Source organism: Drosophila subpulchrella, chromosome 2L (assembly GCF_014743375.2).
Source record: "Drosophila subpulchrella strain 33 F10 #4 breed RU33 chromosome 2L, RU_Dsub_v1.1 Primary Assembly, whole genome shotgun sequence".
Taxonomy (NCBI): Eukaryota; Metazoa; Arthropoda; class Insecta; order Diptera; family Drosophilidae; genus Drosophila; species Drosophila subpulchrella.
Genome location: NC_050610.1, coordinates 5,078,916 through 5,095,224, shown reverse-complemented (window position 1 = coordinate 5,095,224; position 16,309 = coordinate 5,078,916). Strand labels below are relative to the sequence as shown.

At 39.2% G+C, this 16,309-nt stretch overlaps 3 protein-coding genes across 6 annotated transcripts; 2 read left to right on the top strand and 1 right to left on the bottom strand.

Moving 5' to 3' along the window:
• The first annotated feature begins 2,381 nt into the window (after positions 1–2,381).
• Positions 2,382–9,445, top strand: LOC119548303 (RNA pseudouridylate synthase domain-containing protein 2). Of its 4 annotated transcripts, XM_037855471.1 has the most exons (10): positions 2,382–2,483; positions 2,619–2,891; positions 7,606–7,783; positions 7,844–8,066; positions 8,119–8,206; positions 8,258–8,478; positions 8,547–8,737; positions 8,795–9,066; positions 9,128–9,277; positions 9,338–9,445. In XM_037855471.1, the coding sequence occupies exons 1-10, from the start codon at positions 2,445–2,447 to the stop codon at positions 9,410–9,412; spliced, it is 1,710 nt and encodes a 569-aa protein (XP_037711399.1). In that variant the 5' UTR covers positions 2,382–2,444; the 3' UTR covers positions 9,413–9,445. The 4 variants fall into 4 exon arrangements, 3 of the variants coding, with proteins under 3 accessions (XP_037711399.1, XP_037711400.1, XP_037711401.1); XM_037855472.1 differs by having other exon boundaries at positions 2,407–2,891; XM_037855473.1 differs by lacking the exons at positions 2,382–2,483; positions 2,619–2,891; positions 7,606–7,783 and having other exon boundaries at positions 7,958–8,066; positions 8,144–8,206.
• A 1,153-nt stretch (positions 9,446–10,598) lies between these two features.
• LOC119547449 (gamma-tubulin complex component 4 homolog) lies at positions 10,599–13,149 on the top strand. Its single transcript, XM_037854310.1, has 8 exons — positions 10,599–10,745; positions 10,802–10,946; positions 11,010–11,295; positions 11,355–11,514; positions 11,568–12,074; positions 12,140–12,509; positions 12,566–12,842; positions 12,978–13,149. Exons 1-8 carry the CDS (start codon positions 10,677–10,679, stop codon positions 13,123–13,125), a joined length of 1,962 nt encoding a protein of 653 aa, XP_037710238.1. The 5' UTR covers positions 10,599–10,676; the 3' UTR covers positions 13,126–13,149.
• LOC119547448 (conserved oligomeric Golgi complex subunit 4) lies at positions 12,865–15,974 on the bottom strand. Its single transcript, XM_037854309.1, has 8 exons — positions 15,770–15,974; positions 14,977–15,713; positions 14,607–14,919; positions 14,425–14,555; positions 13,768–14,371; positions 13,528–13,713; positions 13,244–13,470; positions 12,865–13,187 (listed from the first exon to the last, which is right to left on the bottom strand). Exons 1-8 carry the CDS (start codon positions 15,854–15,856, stop codon positions 13,145–13,147), a joined length of 2,328 nt encoding a protein of 775 aa, XP_037710237.1. The 5' UTR covers positions 15,857–15,974; the 3' UTR covers positions 12,865–13,144.
• Between the last annotated feature and the right edge of the window lie 335 nt (positions 15,975–16,309).

The following is a 16,309-nucleotide window of genomic DNA, read 5'->3' as shown; positions in this document are numbered from 1 at the left end:
AGAGCAGCTTACAATAATGCAGGTACAAAAATGTTTTATTAATCGTGTACACGACGTTCATATTAATAAAAACATATTTATTTTTAATGACAGCAGATTTACGCAGAATTGTTCAGTTGGGCTTACAAAATAAACACAAGATGAAACAAAATTGGAATAAAAAATTGAACCGATAATATTGTTGCTCAGCTCCAAAAAGTATGCCATTACTTTTTTTACTTTTATATCCTGATGTTTAGAAATTATAATCGAAACTTATAGAAATTGAGAGGGTGAAGACTACATTAAGCTTAAAAGAATTGCGATGACAATACCATTGTTGACAACTATCAAAAAACCTGTAAAACAAGTTCATGATAGTGGCATACTTCTTTCTAATTTTTCCAATTAGCCGAGGCCGCAGTTTTTCGTTTTTAGTGCCAAAACTGAAAGCATTATGTTGATAAAATTTGGGCTGAGGCTCCTGGAATTGCGTGTTCGACTGCGTGACTTTTTTCGAAACTCACCCACTTTCACACGGACGTTTCCATCCAGACGTTATGGAGCATAGAGTATAGAGGTCTCCTTGAAACGCGGTTGGTCACGAAAGCGAACAACAAAGAAAAGGCTTGCCCGTCATTTGAGGCAACATTTAATGGCCACTGGCTATAAGGCTATAAGGCTACGGGGCTCATCCTGAATAAACAGGGGATGGTGGGTGCGTGTGTATGGGAGCTGGAGTTGACGTTCGTTTGTGAAAACGAAGAAAGTGATTAAATCAGCACGATATTTTGTAGGTGTGCGCGAGTTCACCCATTAAATTTCTCCCCTCTGCGGTCGTATGTGTGCTCGGACACGTAGGTGTGCACACCCACACCCGCACACCTGCACATTGAGCTACTGTTCTAAATTGACTTTTCGCCTGGACAAAACTAAAAATGACGACATCGCGTTTTTTTCGTAGAAAAGCTTTGCCTCTAAACATGCCCATCAACCGCGTGTTTATAAACAACACAGATCTTTTACCTACCTACATATAAGTATAGTATATATGCGGAATATATAGAAAGGTGTGCTGGGCCTCGTATTACACTCCCACATGCATGTTCGCACATATGTATGCAGTTACCAAATATATGAACACGTTAATGTAATTAAACCTTAAGGCTGGATAAAAGTAACCCGGGTGATATATTATTTGCGATATTACTAGGCAGTCATAAATTAACTTCTTTATGACTGTAACTTATCGAGATTATTTTGAATTTAATTTATTATGAATAAATACTTCACAAGAACTGAATGGAATAAAAGCCAAACGGCACAGGATTTAAAACTAAAGGGTTCTTGTAAGACGATAAGACATTTTGGGATGATTCTCCAATAAACACTTTAGAATTTTCAAAAAGCAACGTTTGATACTGTTACTATCAAATCAGTATCAACTTAAATTAACTTTAACAAGAAATGGATTTTACCTTAGCAGGTCGAAGTTTATGTACTCAAATGTACATTGGTACATTGCAGTCAAGACCTGCTTTATAAAATTCTCACACATAACCACTATCGAGGGGATGTTTACGTACATTCAACCCGATTTTCGCCCAGAGAGATTTCTGTGTCACGCCCGGGATTTAGATTATAGAACTATACCCTGCAGTACCACTCATTGCTTTTTAGGCAGTGAGTCAATGCAAAAAGATCATTACCGAGTGATGATGATTTTAACATAAACATGTCCTACGATTCATCACTGCACCGAAACTAGCTCTAATTCATTACGTTTTCAGCTCCTTTTTTAGCAATAAAACATCGCTTTTTCAATTTTTGTGATTACTTCTACTAAATTGGTTAAAACTACCAACATGTGAGCGACAACAATAATCACTTATAAGAGGCTACATGTAAAAGTTAGTTAAACCGTCAAAGCTGTACACAATGTCACACCGTACTTTTTGCATTATAATTTGATTAAATAAACTATGAACCAATCAATATTACCTGATAATCATATGCTTAACATAATTTGACATTTATTCTGTTCGTAATTTAATGATCAGGGCTTGCATTAAAAAAATATTTTTATTACTCCATTGTTCTTATGCATTTTATAATGTTTAACTCCAATTTCTAAGAAAATAAAACTTAGTTATTAAAAAGCCAAGAACATTTCACTTGAATATATAATGTTTAAATGAAATCTTCTTGATTATTAAACTACTTCGCAATTAAACATTTAAGGGAATATCCTTAAGAAAATGTATTGGTGAAAGCATACTTTCAGAAACCTGATTAAGAGGTTTTAAACCTCTAGAGATTTATGTGGCATCCCATATAAGTTCAGGAAGACTACCCCTATTGTGACTCAAAACTCAGTTCAATGTTCGCGACTCACTGGTTCGCGCGCTTATCGATAGGCAATGTTTTGGTTTTGGCTGTCTTCGGCATAAAATAACTTATTTTTCATGCGGATTTTACGACAATTTAAAAGCATTCTACGTTTGGCAAGTTGTGAATGTTATAAGCTAGTGGTTTATTAAACTGATGCAATCGTAGAAAGAATCAGAACAAGAGTGTATTTGTGTTAAGTGCTACAGTGGGCGCACGTGTTGATTTACTTGTTGTTGTTACACTTTTAGCGGTGCGTAGAAATACCAAGTCGGCAGCAAATCAGCGGTTGTAAACAATTCTCGTGGTTGTCGAAAATGCAAAGCCCCAAACGCCTGCGAAATGCACAGACCCAGCACGGAGATGCCTTATCGGTGGACGTGGAGAACATATTTCTGCACCGGTTAATGCTGTCCACGAACCCAACCTTAGGATCTAATACAAACGAACAAGATCAGCCCTCCAAATGTGTGTGGTATCCAGATGATACGACTGCAGATCCAACAGACAACATAGATCCCCCGGTAAGTAGGGTTTTAAAACACATTTATTTGTAGCCCCTTAACGATATCTAAATTGTATGTATTTAATGAGTGTGTACAATGTTCACTGTACAGTGTACATATTAAAAATGTATCTTTTGCAAAAAAAAAAGTTTAAATTATTAATGGTTTAACATAGTAGACATTTTGTAACTTTTATATACCACTGATCAGTTTATTCAAGCCCTTAATGGTTTATAATTGTAATCCAGATGCGTATAACAAGAATCTATTCTAAGAAACCGAACCCAAGCGAACTCGGGTTTAACTTAAAATCTTATCCTAAATTCATATTAAACAAGCCATGCTTTTTGATGTCTAATAATCACCATGATCTGATAATTATATCTATCAAGTAAATTGTACATAGATGACAATCCTAATAGTTTACCTTTGTATATATAACACTAGTTTACAAAACATTAATTTTGAAATGCCCCAAGAAGGATGATGGTAGTTTCTGGTAAAGTTGGACCTCTAGATCACAAAAAAGAAGTAAAGCCAAAATTTTTTAGGATCAGTTTTTTAAAGATTTTTTTAAAGGATATTTATTTTATATTTATATAATTGCACCTAAGAAATTTAATTTTGCCGCATAAATGAGTAGGCTACATTGAGTATATTGTGAGCTACAACTCCGTAAACTCTGAAAATTTGGAATTTTTTCGAGTTCTTACGATTTGAAGAAGCGCCTTACGTCACTAAATTGTCAAAAACTTCAGTTGTAAACTAAAAAAAATATCACCTAAATTGGTAAAGCGTATCTCGAGACATAATTAAAAACACTGCCATATCAAACAAATTTTCTTTAAAAAATTCTTTGAAAAACGTATCAAAAAAAATTTTTTTTGTTCTACGTTTTTGTGCGAGGAACTACGACTTAATATTAAGCTGTTTATTTCTGTGGTTACAAATGCAATATTTAAAACCACTCTTGCGTTTCACCCGATACTTGAAACATTCAAATCGTATATGTTTACCGTGGCTCCCACTCCATTATTAATTCCCATTTGTTTACCAGTTTTATCGCGCTCAGTCAGCGAGGAAGCCGCACTAGCGACCAACTCTCTAGCTTTGACCGATTCGCAGCTAGTAAAAGGGCATATTTATCTTGGGGGAATCGAATACCCAGCACAATTTAGACGGGTCTGTTCGCAAATGTGTGGATTCCTGACCTTACTTATGCAGTATTATTGGTGTCTGGGGAAATTTCAGTGCAGCAGCTTCAATCGCACACTTAAAACTTAATTAAAAATCTAATCAGGGACTCGCCAATGCAATTTGGTGCATTAATTTAAACAATTAATTTCAAATTAATTAAGGGTCAATTTCAGGAACCAATGAAATAATTGGGTGCAGTTAGAGTTTAAGGTTAATATACATTCATATATAGCTAACAGCTTTGTAATAGTATACATTAAGCAAACATGTTTGCCCGCTACTAAAAGAATTTCTTTCGGATTTTAAAAGTGGTGGTTTGAAAGTAACTATGCATGATGCAAAGAACTAAAAAAACCCTAAGTCAAATTCCAAGTATGTACCGATTACCAATAATAAGTGGAAAAATAAGCTTACAAAACTTTTAATTTGACTTTGTGACAGTACTTAAAGCATTGTTGCAGACCTGCCACATATTCGTGCGCAAAAATAGGTTTATTTCAGTTTTATTCTATTATCTTAAAGTTTCAAAGTCGTAAACATGGATATAAACATGTGGTGGAAGAAAATGCAGGCGGGTACCTGGAGATTTAAACTTCTTTTACGAGACTTTGAGTCACAAATGCCCCAATAAACGAGACTGCAGTGGCTGCAGAGTCAACGTTCGGGCTGCATAGAAATTTAAAGCCACCCTTAGGCGTCAGTACATTCTTAAAAATTTAGGGCTCTGCTAAGATGTGCAACAAAAACCAGATTTTAGACAAAACCCTTAATGGCCCACAAAAACCAAGCATACAAGTTTCGGGCCCTTTGTTTGTTGGCTTTTACCTCACCGTACGTGACAGTGGCAAATGGCCTTAAATATGCCGGCGATTATTTAGCTTTAGTTTACGCTTGAAGCAAGCCCATTTTTATTTCACTTGCTAATTAAACAATCAATAAACCAAACTCCGGGGGTCTATGGATCCGTGTTGTTCGGATTTACATAGTGTACACAGGGCATTAAAGACCATGTGCGGGGGAGGATGGAATGGGTGGGTTGAGATACAGTCGTTTGCTCACGCAAGGAGTTAAGTTATGTGTGGGACCAACTGGACGGACGGCGGGACTCGTTTCACTTACCTTCCGTATATTTCACCACGGATTTGTCATAATTAGTTCTCTCTCTCGACGACACGGCCTTTTCGGGGGGCCTCTGCGGGCTTCTAGTGTCCCGCCATCGCAGTGGTTTCCTAACGAGCTACTTTTGTCAAGTTGGTCTGCAGCTAGATGGTCGTGATGTTTCCGCAATTATTAGTGTCAGTGCCTTCTGCTTTCAGGCGGGTATCCTAAGTGTGGTCCTCATTGTTTCCGCGATGCGCCTTTTGGGCCAGTCGTTTTTATAATTCTTACAATACCACGTAAACACACATTACAAAAACCGCCGTGGAAAAAGGATACTAGATGCATTAAAAAGGAAATCCCTGTAAGACTTGGTCTGGTGCAGTCCCTTTTCCATTCCACTGGCTGAAGAATTAAAAAGAAAGGCGGGTTGTTTTTGGGTAAGTGGCTTAGTGGATCAGGCGCACACATATTACCATTTACTACATCTTACTTGCATATAAATGAGATCCCTGAAAACATGTTTGGCTTGTTTCGTGAACATAACAAAAACGAATCAACTTTTATATTCTCCGGAGATTTTAGTTAAATAGTTATTAAAATTTAAGTTAAAAATCAGTGCAAGTCAGTTTTATTGGGTTATAATTAGCATTAGTTATTTATTGGACCACAACAAAAGTAATAAACAAATTAAAAATTTTAAAAATTTATTAGAGGTTTGAAAATACCAAATCTCTAGTGAAATAGCGCCAAACCAACCGAATAACAAGGTTGCCACCTAGTGAACTAACGCTAGGGTGGCAAGGTAGCATGTTCTTAATAAGAAGAAGAACTAGTTTGTTTACAAAAAGCGGCAAGCAAAATGTAAGTACAATGAAATTTCTCTTGACTGTTTTTTTTATTCCGGCAATTGTTTTGCAGGGGAAAGCATAGGACAGTACAGCAGGATGCGATTTTCCTGAAGTTTATGCAAAGTCACAAGGATATCGCAAGGGCATCCTCTCGTGCCAACAGACTGGAAACGAGTTTGGCCTGGGCAGTTCTTTCTCAGGCCCTCAACGCAGTTGGCCCGCCATGTAAATCTGACGAGGATTGGCGCCGGGTGAGTGATGTCACAGCCATGACTAATACCCAGTTACTAAGATCATGCTCCCCTTACAGGTCTGGAAGGACTGGAAGTGCACAATCAAGAAGAAGACGGTCGATAGGGGATGGCCACACAAACATGAACCAATGTCTTCTACGGAAGAAGCCCTTGCCTCTATCCTCCAGTTTGATAAGTTCGCAGAAGATGAGTCTCAAAACAATTCATTTGGTCTAGCCTTGAAAGAGGGCTCTAGCTCACAGTTCGACTTGCAGGAAATGTGGGAGGAGGATCCCGAGGATCTGTACACCTCTGTAAGACCCAGGAAGAAGATTAAAATGGAGTCCAGATGTAGTACTAGCTCAAGTGAGGCTACAGGCTACAGGGAGCTAAGCTACAGGGCTTCAGGGAGCACCAAGAAGGTTAAGGTCAAAAATGATGAATTGCAAGAAGAGGAACATGCCAACGATCCTTTATTAGAAAGACTACCAAGGAAGAGTAAAATCGTTCCAAAATTCAGTCAAAAACCTACCAAAGAAGAGACCTCGTCTGACAGTTGTGAGAATAGTGCATCTCTTAAGGAAATTGCCGGGGAGCTACGTGCACTCAATGAAACTACAAAGGCTGCAACAAAATCAATTATGTCTATGGCATCTAAAATGTGCGAGTTGATGGAAAGAGGACTGGAGGAGCGACAGCAGCACAATGCGTTGCTCAAGAAATTGTTGAATAACAGAAAATGAAAAAAGAATAAATTTTATACGTTTTACTTTACTACCTCTGTAAACTATAGACTACCTTAATATAATTATGTTGCGTCACAACGGAACATAGAAAAACGCCCACATCAACCCTGTATCCAACCTGTTTTATTTTGGACTTCAGTCTATGTTTGCGACCTGACTGGAGCCTATTTGCTGGTAGACCAGTAACTAACAGAATACTGCTGGTTCGAAGCCAATTTTGCATTTTTTGTTCTTTTTCTTTGCAACAAGGAAAAATACACAGACTGTGTGAAAATTATGCTAAGGCAGCAGAAAGAAAAGAAGAAATTGTTTGCACAAACAAGGCTCGTATGTGCTAAGAGCTGATAAGAGTTTGGTCTACATGATGGCTTAAGCAATTAATGCTTTCGAATATTGTGCATCTTTACGTGATGGTCCTTGAACCCCTACCCCAAACGACCAGTTATTTTTATTTGTGGTAAAATTATTGGACAAATTTTTACAACAGAAACTTTTTTTTAGTAAAAACAAGGAGGAATTATTTAAATTTTAGCGAAAAACATTTTCTAATTTCCAAAATGGTACACAAACAACTTATTTTAATTAAAAACTACATTTATTTTTACAGATTTTGTTATCAGAAGAACCACTTGAAGTAGCACATTTGCCGGAAAAACGAAAAGCTAAAAACTCAGAAGACGAAAGCAATGCGAAAAAAGTTAAATTGGACGCAAATGGGCTCAAAACCAAGCGTCCCGGATTCAATGAAGAAAGATACGAAGAAACTTCGTATTATTTTGAGAATGGTACTCCAAACTTTTTAGAAAATTGTTTAATATATTTAATTTATATTAAATATTGCACAGGTCTTAGAAAGGTGTATCCATATTTTTTCACATTCACTACATTCGCAAAAGGACGTTGGGTTGACGAGAAAATTCTGGATGTGTTTGTCCGTGAGTTTCGAGCTGCTCCCCCAGAAGAATACGAGCGCAGCCTAGAAGCCGGAAAATTGACTGTTAATTACGAAAAGGTTCCCAAGGACTATAAAATCAAACACAACGATTTGCTGGCCAATGTCGTGCATAGGTATGTATTTGTAGGAAACTTTCATTTAAATATGCACACATTTGTATTATAGACACGAAGTCCCTGTTACTTCACAGCCCATCAAGGTAGTGTACATGGACAAGGATATTGTGGTTGTGAATAAGCCGGCGTCAATACCAGTAGGTATTTTATAGATACAGAAAGCTACATTTTAATAAATCAAATTTAAGGTACATCCGTGTGGGCGATATAGACATAATACCGTGGTTTTTATTCTGGCCAAGGAGCACAACCTGAAAAACTTGAGAACAATTCACAGATTGGACCGACTGACATCTGGTCTTCTTTTGTTCGGGCGCACTGCCGAAAGAGCCCGCGAATTGGAGCTGCAAATCCGAACTAGACAAGTGCAGAAGGAATACGTGTGTCGCGTGGAAGGGCGTTTTCCGGAGTGAGTAAAACAAATTTTTTTTTTTTATCCAAATTAATTAATTATTTGTATCTTGCATATCTTTATAGTGGAATAGTTGAATGCAATGAAAAAATAGACGTTGTAAGCTACAAAATCGGCGTTTGTAAGGTTTCACCAAAGGGCAAGGATTGTAAAACTACGTTTCAAAGAATTGGTGAAGTGGGAGATGACAGCATTGTTTTATGTAAACCACTTACAGGACGTATGCACCAAATAAGAGTACACCTACAATACTTGGGTAGGCCAGCAAGTCACAATCATTTGCCGTTTTAATTATCTTATCCCCTATCTTTAGGCTATCCTATTTCGAATGATCCCTTATACAACCACGAAGTCTTTGGTCCTTTAAAAGGACGAGGAGGAGACATAGGGGGCATAACTGAAGAACAGTTGATCAATAACCTAATTACCATTCATAATGCCGAAAATTGGTTGGGTCTTGAAGGAGAACCTGTCGCTACGACGGAAATCAAAAGTGAATTAAAAACTACTTCAGCAGTGGAGGTATCAATAGATACTAAAGCTCCGGAAGCCGTAATTCTAGCAACAAACGAATTAATCAATGAAGTAAGCTTGTAGAAATTGTAGTATACGATTGGATAAACATATAGTTATTCTCAATTGACAGGCTTCCACCCAAACTTGCTATGAAGAACCAGACAGGTCTTTTGACTCAGAAAAGACAACTTCGGATCCGCATTGTTCTGAATGCAAGGTCAACTACAGAGACCCCGGCCCAAAAGATCTTATAATGTTCCTTCACGCTTGGAAATATAGGGTGAGTTGGCACCTCTTCTTTTTGTTACTGCGCTAATTTAAAACCTTAACTCATTTACAGGGTATCGGTTGGGAATACGAAACAGAACTACCAGAATGGGCTTGTAAAACGACTATAAATTATGATCAGTTGTGAATCAATAAACTTGGTTTATTTTTTAAACATGAAGCTTCTACAAAGTTTTTCTATTATGATCTTAGGGCTCGACAAAAAACGCAAAATGTTACTGGCAATAAATTCGTTTTTATCTGTGACTTATTTGACAAAATTAAAGTTGTTTAAAATGTTAGTAATATTGTTCGTTTTGTTATCTTTACCGCTATCCTCTTCAAATCCTCACTTGCAAAAGATTTTTGATATTAACCCTATATTTCTGGACCTTTATTTGGAACACGAAGATGTCCTCGTGGAATATTATTTGGCTATGTGCAATATTTGTCCAAGAATGCCAAATGTTCTGGATTATTTAGTGCGAGAACTTAATTTGAGCTCCCTGCTGACTATTGTTTCAATTGATTGCAGAAAATATTCAACACATTGCCTCAGAAACCAAATTACGCAGTACCCGAAATGGGTTCGCATTGAACAAAATGGACAGATGACTGCTATTATGAACCCTGAAAATCTAGTTCAAGCGTTATATAAATATAACATTTCAGAAAACAATATAACTTTAGCCAGACAACTGTTGAATGACACTGTTTTGCAATATGTAGAAGAGAATGTCTGCATACCTGGGCAGGTTCTAAAACTAAAGTCAAATAACTTTTACTCCCTGATAAAAAATGGAACGTTCTTTGTTAAATTATATTCCCCAAGCTGTCCGTCATGCATTGTGATGTTCGCAATTTGGAAAGAGCTCGCTTCGGAATTATTAAATGAAACCAAAGTTTGCATTGCAGAATACGATTGCACAACTGGAATGCAAATTTGCAAGGACTTGCAAATTGCACGGATCCCTTCTTTAATATGGTTTAAAAACGGAAAACGAGTGGAAAAATACAAAGGAAATCGAGATAAAGAAGGGTTGAGACATTTTGTGTCTGATATGATGACTGCCAAGAGCTCTCATTCTTCTGCTCATCAAAAAACATTTTCAAATATTGCCAAATTAACGATGTTGCTAAATTTATTGAGGTTTTATTTACAACATGTAAAATAAATTGTAATTAAAAATACTTTGATATTATTTTATTTATAAGGTTACAATTCAATTTTAGAAATTATAGCACTAGTGGATATTTTTAAATGTAAAAGTGATAACTAAAGTTCGCGGGAGCCCCTCTAATGCCTATCGATAAATCGATTCTTATCGGGAGACCATAAAGTAGAAGCTGTGTCATCTCTTTCGGACATCTGGCGCAAATAAATACGAAGCGCAGGAATTTGGCTGGAAACAATGATACACGATTTGGTAATGGCTTGTTTGAGCCACAGTTCCAAGGGGCTGGGTATGAAGGCCTTCACGGTAAGTACAGTGGTTCATAAGTGATAAATCTCTAGCTATAAACACCCATTTTCCAGGACACCACAGTTATCGAGCACTTTATACATCCTTGCGAGAGGCAGATATTTTTGGATATTCTAAAAATTATAAAAGTCTACCATGAAGTGGCTCAGTTTACACAGTCCTTAGGACCGCAGAAGAATACACTTGGCGAACTTCCAGGTACATATGTCTAAAAACATAAAATTTCCTATCTTATTGGAGTTCTTAAATCTTTTGCGGTAGATCTTTCACATGGCTATTACTTGATAAACTTGGCCAAGGGCATCGAGATTGCTCTTGAGGAGTACTATGCGGAGATCAATAGCCTGGAGAAGTATTGCTCCGAGAACGAGCGCACTTCGCTCTCGTATGTCCACAATGCACTGCAACTCAAGTTGCCCGTTCTGGTTTTTCTGAGAAACCTCACCATGGAGATCCAGGTGCGCAAACTGCAAGGATGCGCCATGCTCCACAACCTCCATCAGCAGTCTGAGCACGGAGACCTTCAACTGGAAAGAGTGATCAGGAAGCAAGTTTTGATACATTCGTTCCTTGGTTTTTATAATCCTAATTGTATGCCTCTTTCAGAATTATGAAGCCTGTTAAGTACGCATTTTTCTCGAGCCTAGCTCACTGGCTCTTGTTCGGGGTGATCGACGATGTCCACTCGGAATTCTTCATTAAATTCACCCCAAACGATGGGGCTGATAGTAGCTCATGCAGCAAATCAGCTAGTAGTTCTGTAATGGTAAGGACATTGTTATATTAATGTTATGCTTTCATTACACTCTCAATTGCCAGAGTGCCGACAAAACCCCCGAGGACTATATATGGCAGTACGAAATCAATATGGATCAGCTGCCAGGATTTCTCTCCATCATTGTGGCTGAAAAAGTCCTGTTTGTGGGGCAAACTGTGCTGGTCTTCAAAATGCGGCGAAATGGTACGGCAAAAAGCAAAACAGACCAATTGGCAGTGAAGCTAGCTGAATTGTCGCGGGATGATATCTACGAGCTGTGGAACGGCAGAGAATCCGAGTTCTTTAAAATGGTCCTAGACCTGAGCAACGATGAAACAATCAATGTCTTCCGCATCGAAAATGTTATAAACGATATCAAGAAATACGTTAGCATGCGACTCTCGGAAATAGCCGTTAACGAAGTGGATCTAGAAAGCCAAATGGGACTCATCAAAGACTTCTATTTGTTGGGCCGAGGAGAGTTTTACTTGGAGTTCTGCTGCCAAATGATCGGAAACATGGAAACGTATCGTGAAGAAAGATTTAAAAACATCACCAGATCATTTGAGGTAGTAGAATTACTATGCTTGGTTTAAACATGTATTGTAATTTTGCATTTGTAAAATAATTTCAGCTTGCAGCTACCGTCATGGGAATCTCAGATGACTTGGACCACTTTTCACTCAGTTGCCAAAGAAGCACTGGTGAGCCAGATGAAAGTTCAGATTTTCATATTCTGCAGGGGCTCAACCTAAAATACACTTATGAGTGGCCGTTGAATCTGTTGTTTTCGCCTAAAGCAATTGAGCGATATAACAAGATATTTCGATTCCTACTGATTATTAGAACTTTTCAGTACGAAATACAAAGAGTCTGGGCCAAGCAGACTTGGAAGGCAAAGAGTCTGCCTGCGCCTTTGGATAACAAAATCATAAATCTTCGCAATCACCTTATGTTCTTCCTGAACAACATGCAGTACTACATTCAAGTGGATGTTCTCGAAAGTGAGTTTAATTAACAAAATACCATGCTGCCCATTAACTACCTACATTTGTTACAGGTCAATTTAGTGTTTTTATGAATGTAATTAAAAGCAAGGCTGATTTTGAGGAAATACAAAGAGCTCATACCATATTTCTGGCAAATGTTCTTTCACAATGCTTCTTGCTTTCCGATTCGAAGGAGGGCCAAGCTAATATCACCGGATGCCAAACCCAAAACCCCATTTATGGAACACTTCTAAAACTCTTCAGCATTTGTGACAAGTTTGCTCACATGACCCAAACGAAAGATCCGCCTGATGACTTTATGGGGGAAATCGACAGTCTTAATGAAAGGTAGGTTGTTGTTAATTTTTTGAAATATAAGTCTAAAAAAGCAATTATTTTAATTTGAGAAGACTTTTGTCAATCATTAATACATATATTTCTCCAATTATTGCAAGTAATAATAAAACTTTGTTTTTTTTACAGATTTGGTGTACAAATTGCGAGCCTTATCCAACTATTAGTTGATGTTAAGTCAGCATCTTGCTTGGGTCCGCTTTCTCAACTCCTTTTGCGTTTGGATTTTAATCATTGGTTTAGCGGCAAACAAAATGTGTCGGCATCAAGCAAATAAATGAATGAAGTGCCTTTACCTAAAGCTGTAATCGTTTGATATCTTCTATACGAAAGTCGTTCCTGAAAATTATGAACAGCATTTGAGATGGTATATCTTAACTAGTCTTCACTGTTACCTTAGGGTTAAAAATGTGCGAACTTCGTTGGGCGTTAAGTGCCAAGATGACATCTCTTTGTTATTCTCGGGATTCCAGTACTCGGAGAGCTCCGAAATCTTATCCAGATTAAGAAGAGTTGCAATTTGGGAGATCCGTGTCATCTTGTCTCTCACCGACCAGGATGTGGCTCCTGTTAGGTAGCTTCCCAAGGCACGGACTTCCTGATCAAGCACCAGACCACCGAGCTAAGATAGGGAATACATTCGTTTAACAGTGTTAAAAGAGGTTTTTGAAAAACATACTCTATTAAAGCTGATTTTCTTAATAGCCCGTTCCAACTGCATGGTTACTTCGGTTGCAAGAATGCTGACCAAAGCATCGTAGTTCCGCGGACTCAATGAGTTCTTAAAGGAATTTAGCAGCCCATCCAACTGGACTATGAAGAACTGAACAAACGTTTCTCCAGCCTCGTAGGCAGCAAGTTCCTCCTATAACGAGAATTGATATGAGCGTGCATACAGTCCCTGCAGTGTCAGCTTTACCTCATTTAAATTATGGCTGTAATTTAAGAACTGATTAATCCACGGATTGAGGCGTGGCTTTATAACACTGGATCTCAACTGCTGCATTCCGAAATCAACGGTGGCTTTCAACGCATCTCGCACAGCTTTGAGTTCCGTGAGACAGCTGTCCAGCAATTGACGCTCCACTGGCGTCGTTTGGGGAAATGTGCCAGCAATTTCCTGTTCCATAGTCTGCCACAGTGTCTCAATATACTCTGTCGACACGTCGGCATTGTTCAACTGCACCAGGAAATTGGCTCGACCTCGATCGGCATCGCTGGAATGTAGTTTTCCCTGCTGCAGGGTCGTTTGAATTGCATTGTATGCCTGGGCCAAGTCGATGTAGCCCGATGGATAACCGCTTTTCAAGGGGGCTTTAAGTGCAGATACAAAGTCGCCGTCTAGGCAGGAAGCCACGTTGTTGATCACAGCACAGGTTCCGTTTATCGACTGAGTTGTCAAAGCCCTTCGAATGGATTTGCGAAGAATGAAGAATACATCGTCCACCATAGACGAACATTGCTGTCCAGATTCGAAAGTATCCAGACCGATGGCTTTAAGAACGCTTTCCTCCATGAAATATCTGAAAGATTGAATACAATAAAAACCATTTTAAGAATCACTTCCAAAGTCTACCTTTCCAGAAGCAAATAGGTGCTAAGAATTTCTTGCATTTGACGGCGCAAGTCAGAGTTTTTCATGATTTTTTCATAGCGTGCCAATATATCCGCCTGCTCTTTTTCTGGCACACAAGTCTCTACGTGAACCTGCAATTTTAAGAATTAGGAAATGACTATAGAAGATGATTTTCCACATGCCTGCAAGCGTCGTCGCATAAAGCGGAAGTACAACTCGACTCTGGCGTGCATCACAGTTATTTCAGCTATAATGGCATCGATTTCCTTGGGGTTCAATTTGTCCACCGATCCGCCAGATGGCTTCCGATAATGTCCTAGTGCCTGAATACTGTTGCTCCCGACATTTCCCCCTGCCGAACGCTGGGTGGATTCGTTGACTTGCTTGCTGCGGTACTGAATCTGCCGGTTCTTGTTGAACTCCATGAGGAGGTTCTTTACCTCAGCATCGCATTCGTGCTGCAGAATGGCCACCATGTCAATCAGAGACGAAGATCTATGGGGTAGTCATATAAAATTAAAGAGTTTGTTCAGTTGTATCTATGCAACCTACGCTTGTCCGTAAAATGCTTCGATTATCGGCTGATTGACCTCTACCACCCGCGCAAAGTTCTCTAGAATGGCAGTCAATCGATCTGCGTAGGCCAGTTGTAGGCGTGACTCAGCCTTGGCTATGTCCTGGGCATTTCGCAGTTCCTTTTGCGCCTTGTTCGCTAGTTTCTGGCAAATGTACACGGAAAACTTTTCGATGCCGATGCGATGGCAACCGACAAGGGGAAAGATTTTGAAGAATCTCTCCACAGAGGCCAAATCATCGGCTTTGACCGCCTCATCGAAGCGCTTGGCAATAAGGACGCGTGTTTTCTCTGTGGCATCCTCTAGTGTCTTGACTGCATCGCTCACCGACGTTATGGAGCCCTGAACATCATCGGCCGTGCGCCGCAGAAGTTGCTGATCCATCGCAAGGAAACGTGCAATGTGGGTTGCGCTCTTTTCGTAGTCCTCCTCGCTGATGGCTTTGACAACGCCCTGGCTGCACAGGTGCAGGTCGATCAGGTCGTGCACCCGCTGCTGGCACTCGGAGGCCCGGCACCTGGCCAAATCCAGCCGACGTACCTTGGCACTCACGGATTCGGCCAACTGGGCTGTGTTTACAATCTGGTCGTTCAGCTTGTTGGAATCGCTGTCCACCGTGTGCAGCAGGGCCAGGGATCTTCCAATGCCACTCATTTTGGCCTCTATCTGGCACTGCTTGGCCAGCAGGGACTCCAGCTTCTCGTTGACTTTCGCCTGGAACCGGGTGAAAACATGAAACCTAACCGAAACATTATTGACTTGGCACGCACCTCCTCTTCGGCAATTCGCTGCAGTGCCTCGTCCACCTGACCATTTGTGCCGATGTCCAGTGCGCCCAGCTGCTCGAGAACACTCATCCTATAGTCGTCTGTCCGGGTTTCCGGATCTACTTTATGTATTATCCTATTTTATACAATTGGCTGAATAATCTGATACGTGGAAAAGTAAATTGTTTTGCCCTTAATAGGGATGGGATTTCAGTGGTTCTAGGACAATATGTATCGGAATGCAGTATATCGATAATTTAAAACGGCTGGCAACGCTGTTTAGTGGAAGAAGTTACTAGGGGAATTCAAGCATCAGCTGTTCAAGGCGCATAACAAATTTGTTTTAATTTTTAAAGCTTACAGTAGTAAAAATACACATCTAAAAAAATTGTAATGCCTTCTTTGCCTTTCTGTTTATTTAAATAACCATGGAAGTGATATCAATATTTTCTTAACTTCCCGCCGTGATAAAAAATCATATGTCATTGGACCAAACTTTCTTTTAAATTAAACTTTAAGAAATGTTTTAACTTGTTAATAAAT

Excerpts from the sequence above, each read along its gene's own strand:
- LOC119547448 (XM_037854309.1), bottom strand. The coding sequence starts at position 15,856 with ATGAGTGTTCTCGAGCAGCTGGGCGCACTGGACATCGGCACAAATGGT. Across the intron at positions 14,372-14,424 it reads ACCTATTTGCTTCTGGAAAG|ATATTTCATGGAGGAAAGCG; the intron begins GTAGACTTTGGA and ends TCAATCTTTCAG. Across the intron at positions 13,714-13,767 it reads ACAGCCATAATTTAAATGAG|GAGGAACTTGCTGCCTACGA; the intron begins GTAAAGCTGACA and ends TTCTCGTTATAG.
- LOC119548303 (XM_037855471.1), top strand. The coding sequence starts at position 2,445 with ATGCGGATTTTACGACAATTTAAAAGCATTCTACGTTTG. Across the intron at positions 2,484-2,618 it reads TTAAAAGCATTCTACGTTTG|CGGTGCGTAGAAATACCAAG; the intron begins GCAAGTTGTGAA and ends TTACACTTTTAG. Across the intron at positions 8,738-8,794 it reads AGTACACCTACAATACTTGG|GCTATCCTATTTCGAATGAT; the intron begins GTAGGCCAGCAA and ends CCCTATCTTTAG.
- LOC119547449 (XM_037854310.1), top strand. The coding sequence starts at position 10,677 with ATGATACACGATTTGGTAATGGCTTGTTTGAGCCACAGTTCCAAGGGG. Across the intron at positions 10,746-10,801 it reads TGGGTATGAAGGCCTTCACG|GACACCACAGTTATCGAGCA; the intron begins GTAAGTACAGTG and ends CCCATTTTCCAG. Across the intron at positions 11,296-11,354 it reads CTGGAAAGAGTGATCAGGAA|AATTATGAAGCCTGTTAAGT; the intron begins GCAAGTTTTGAT and ends TGCCTCTTTCAG.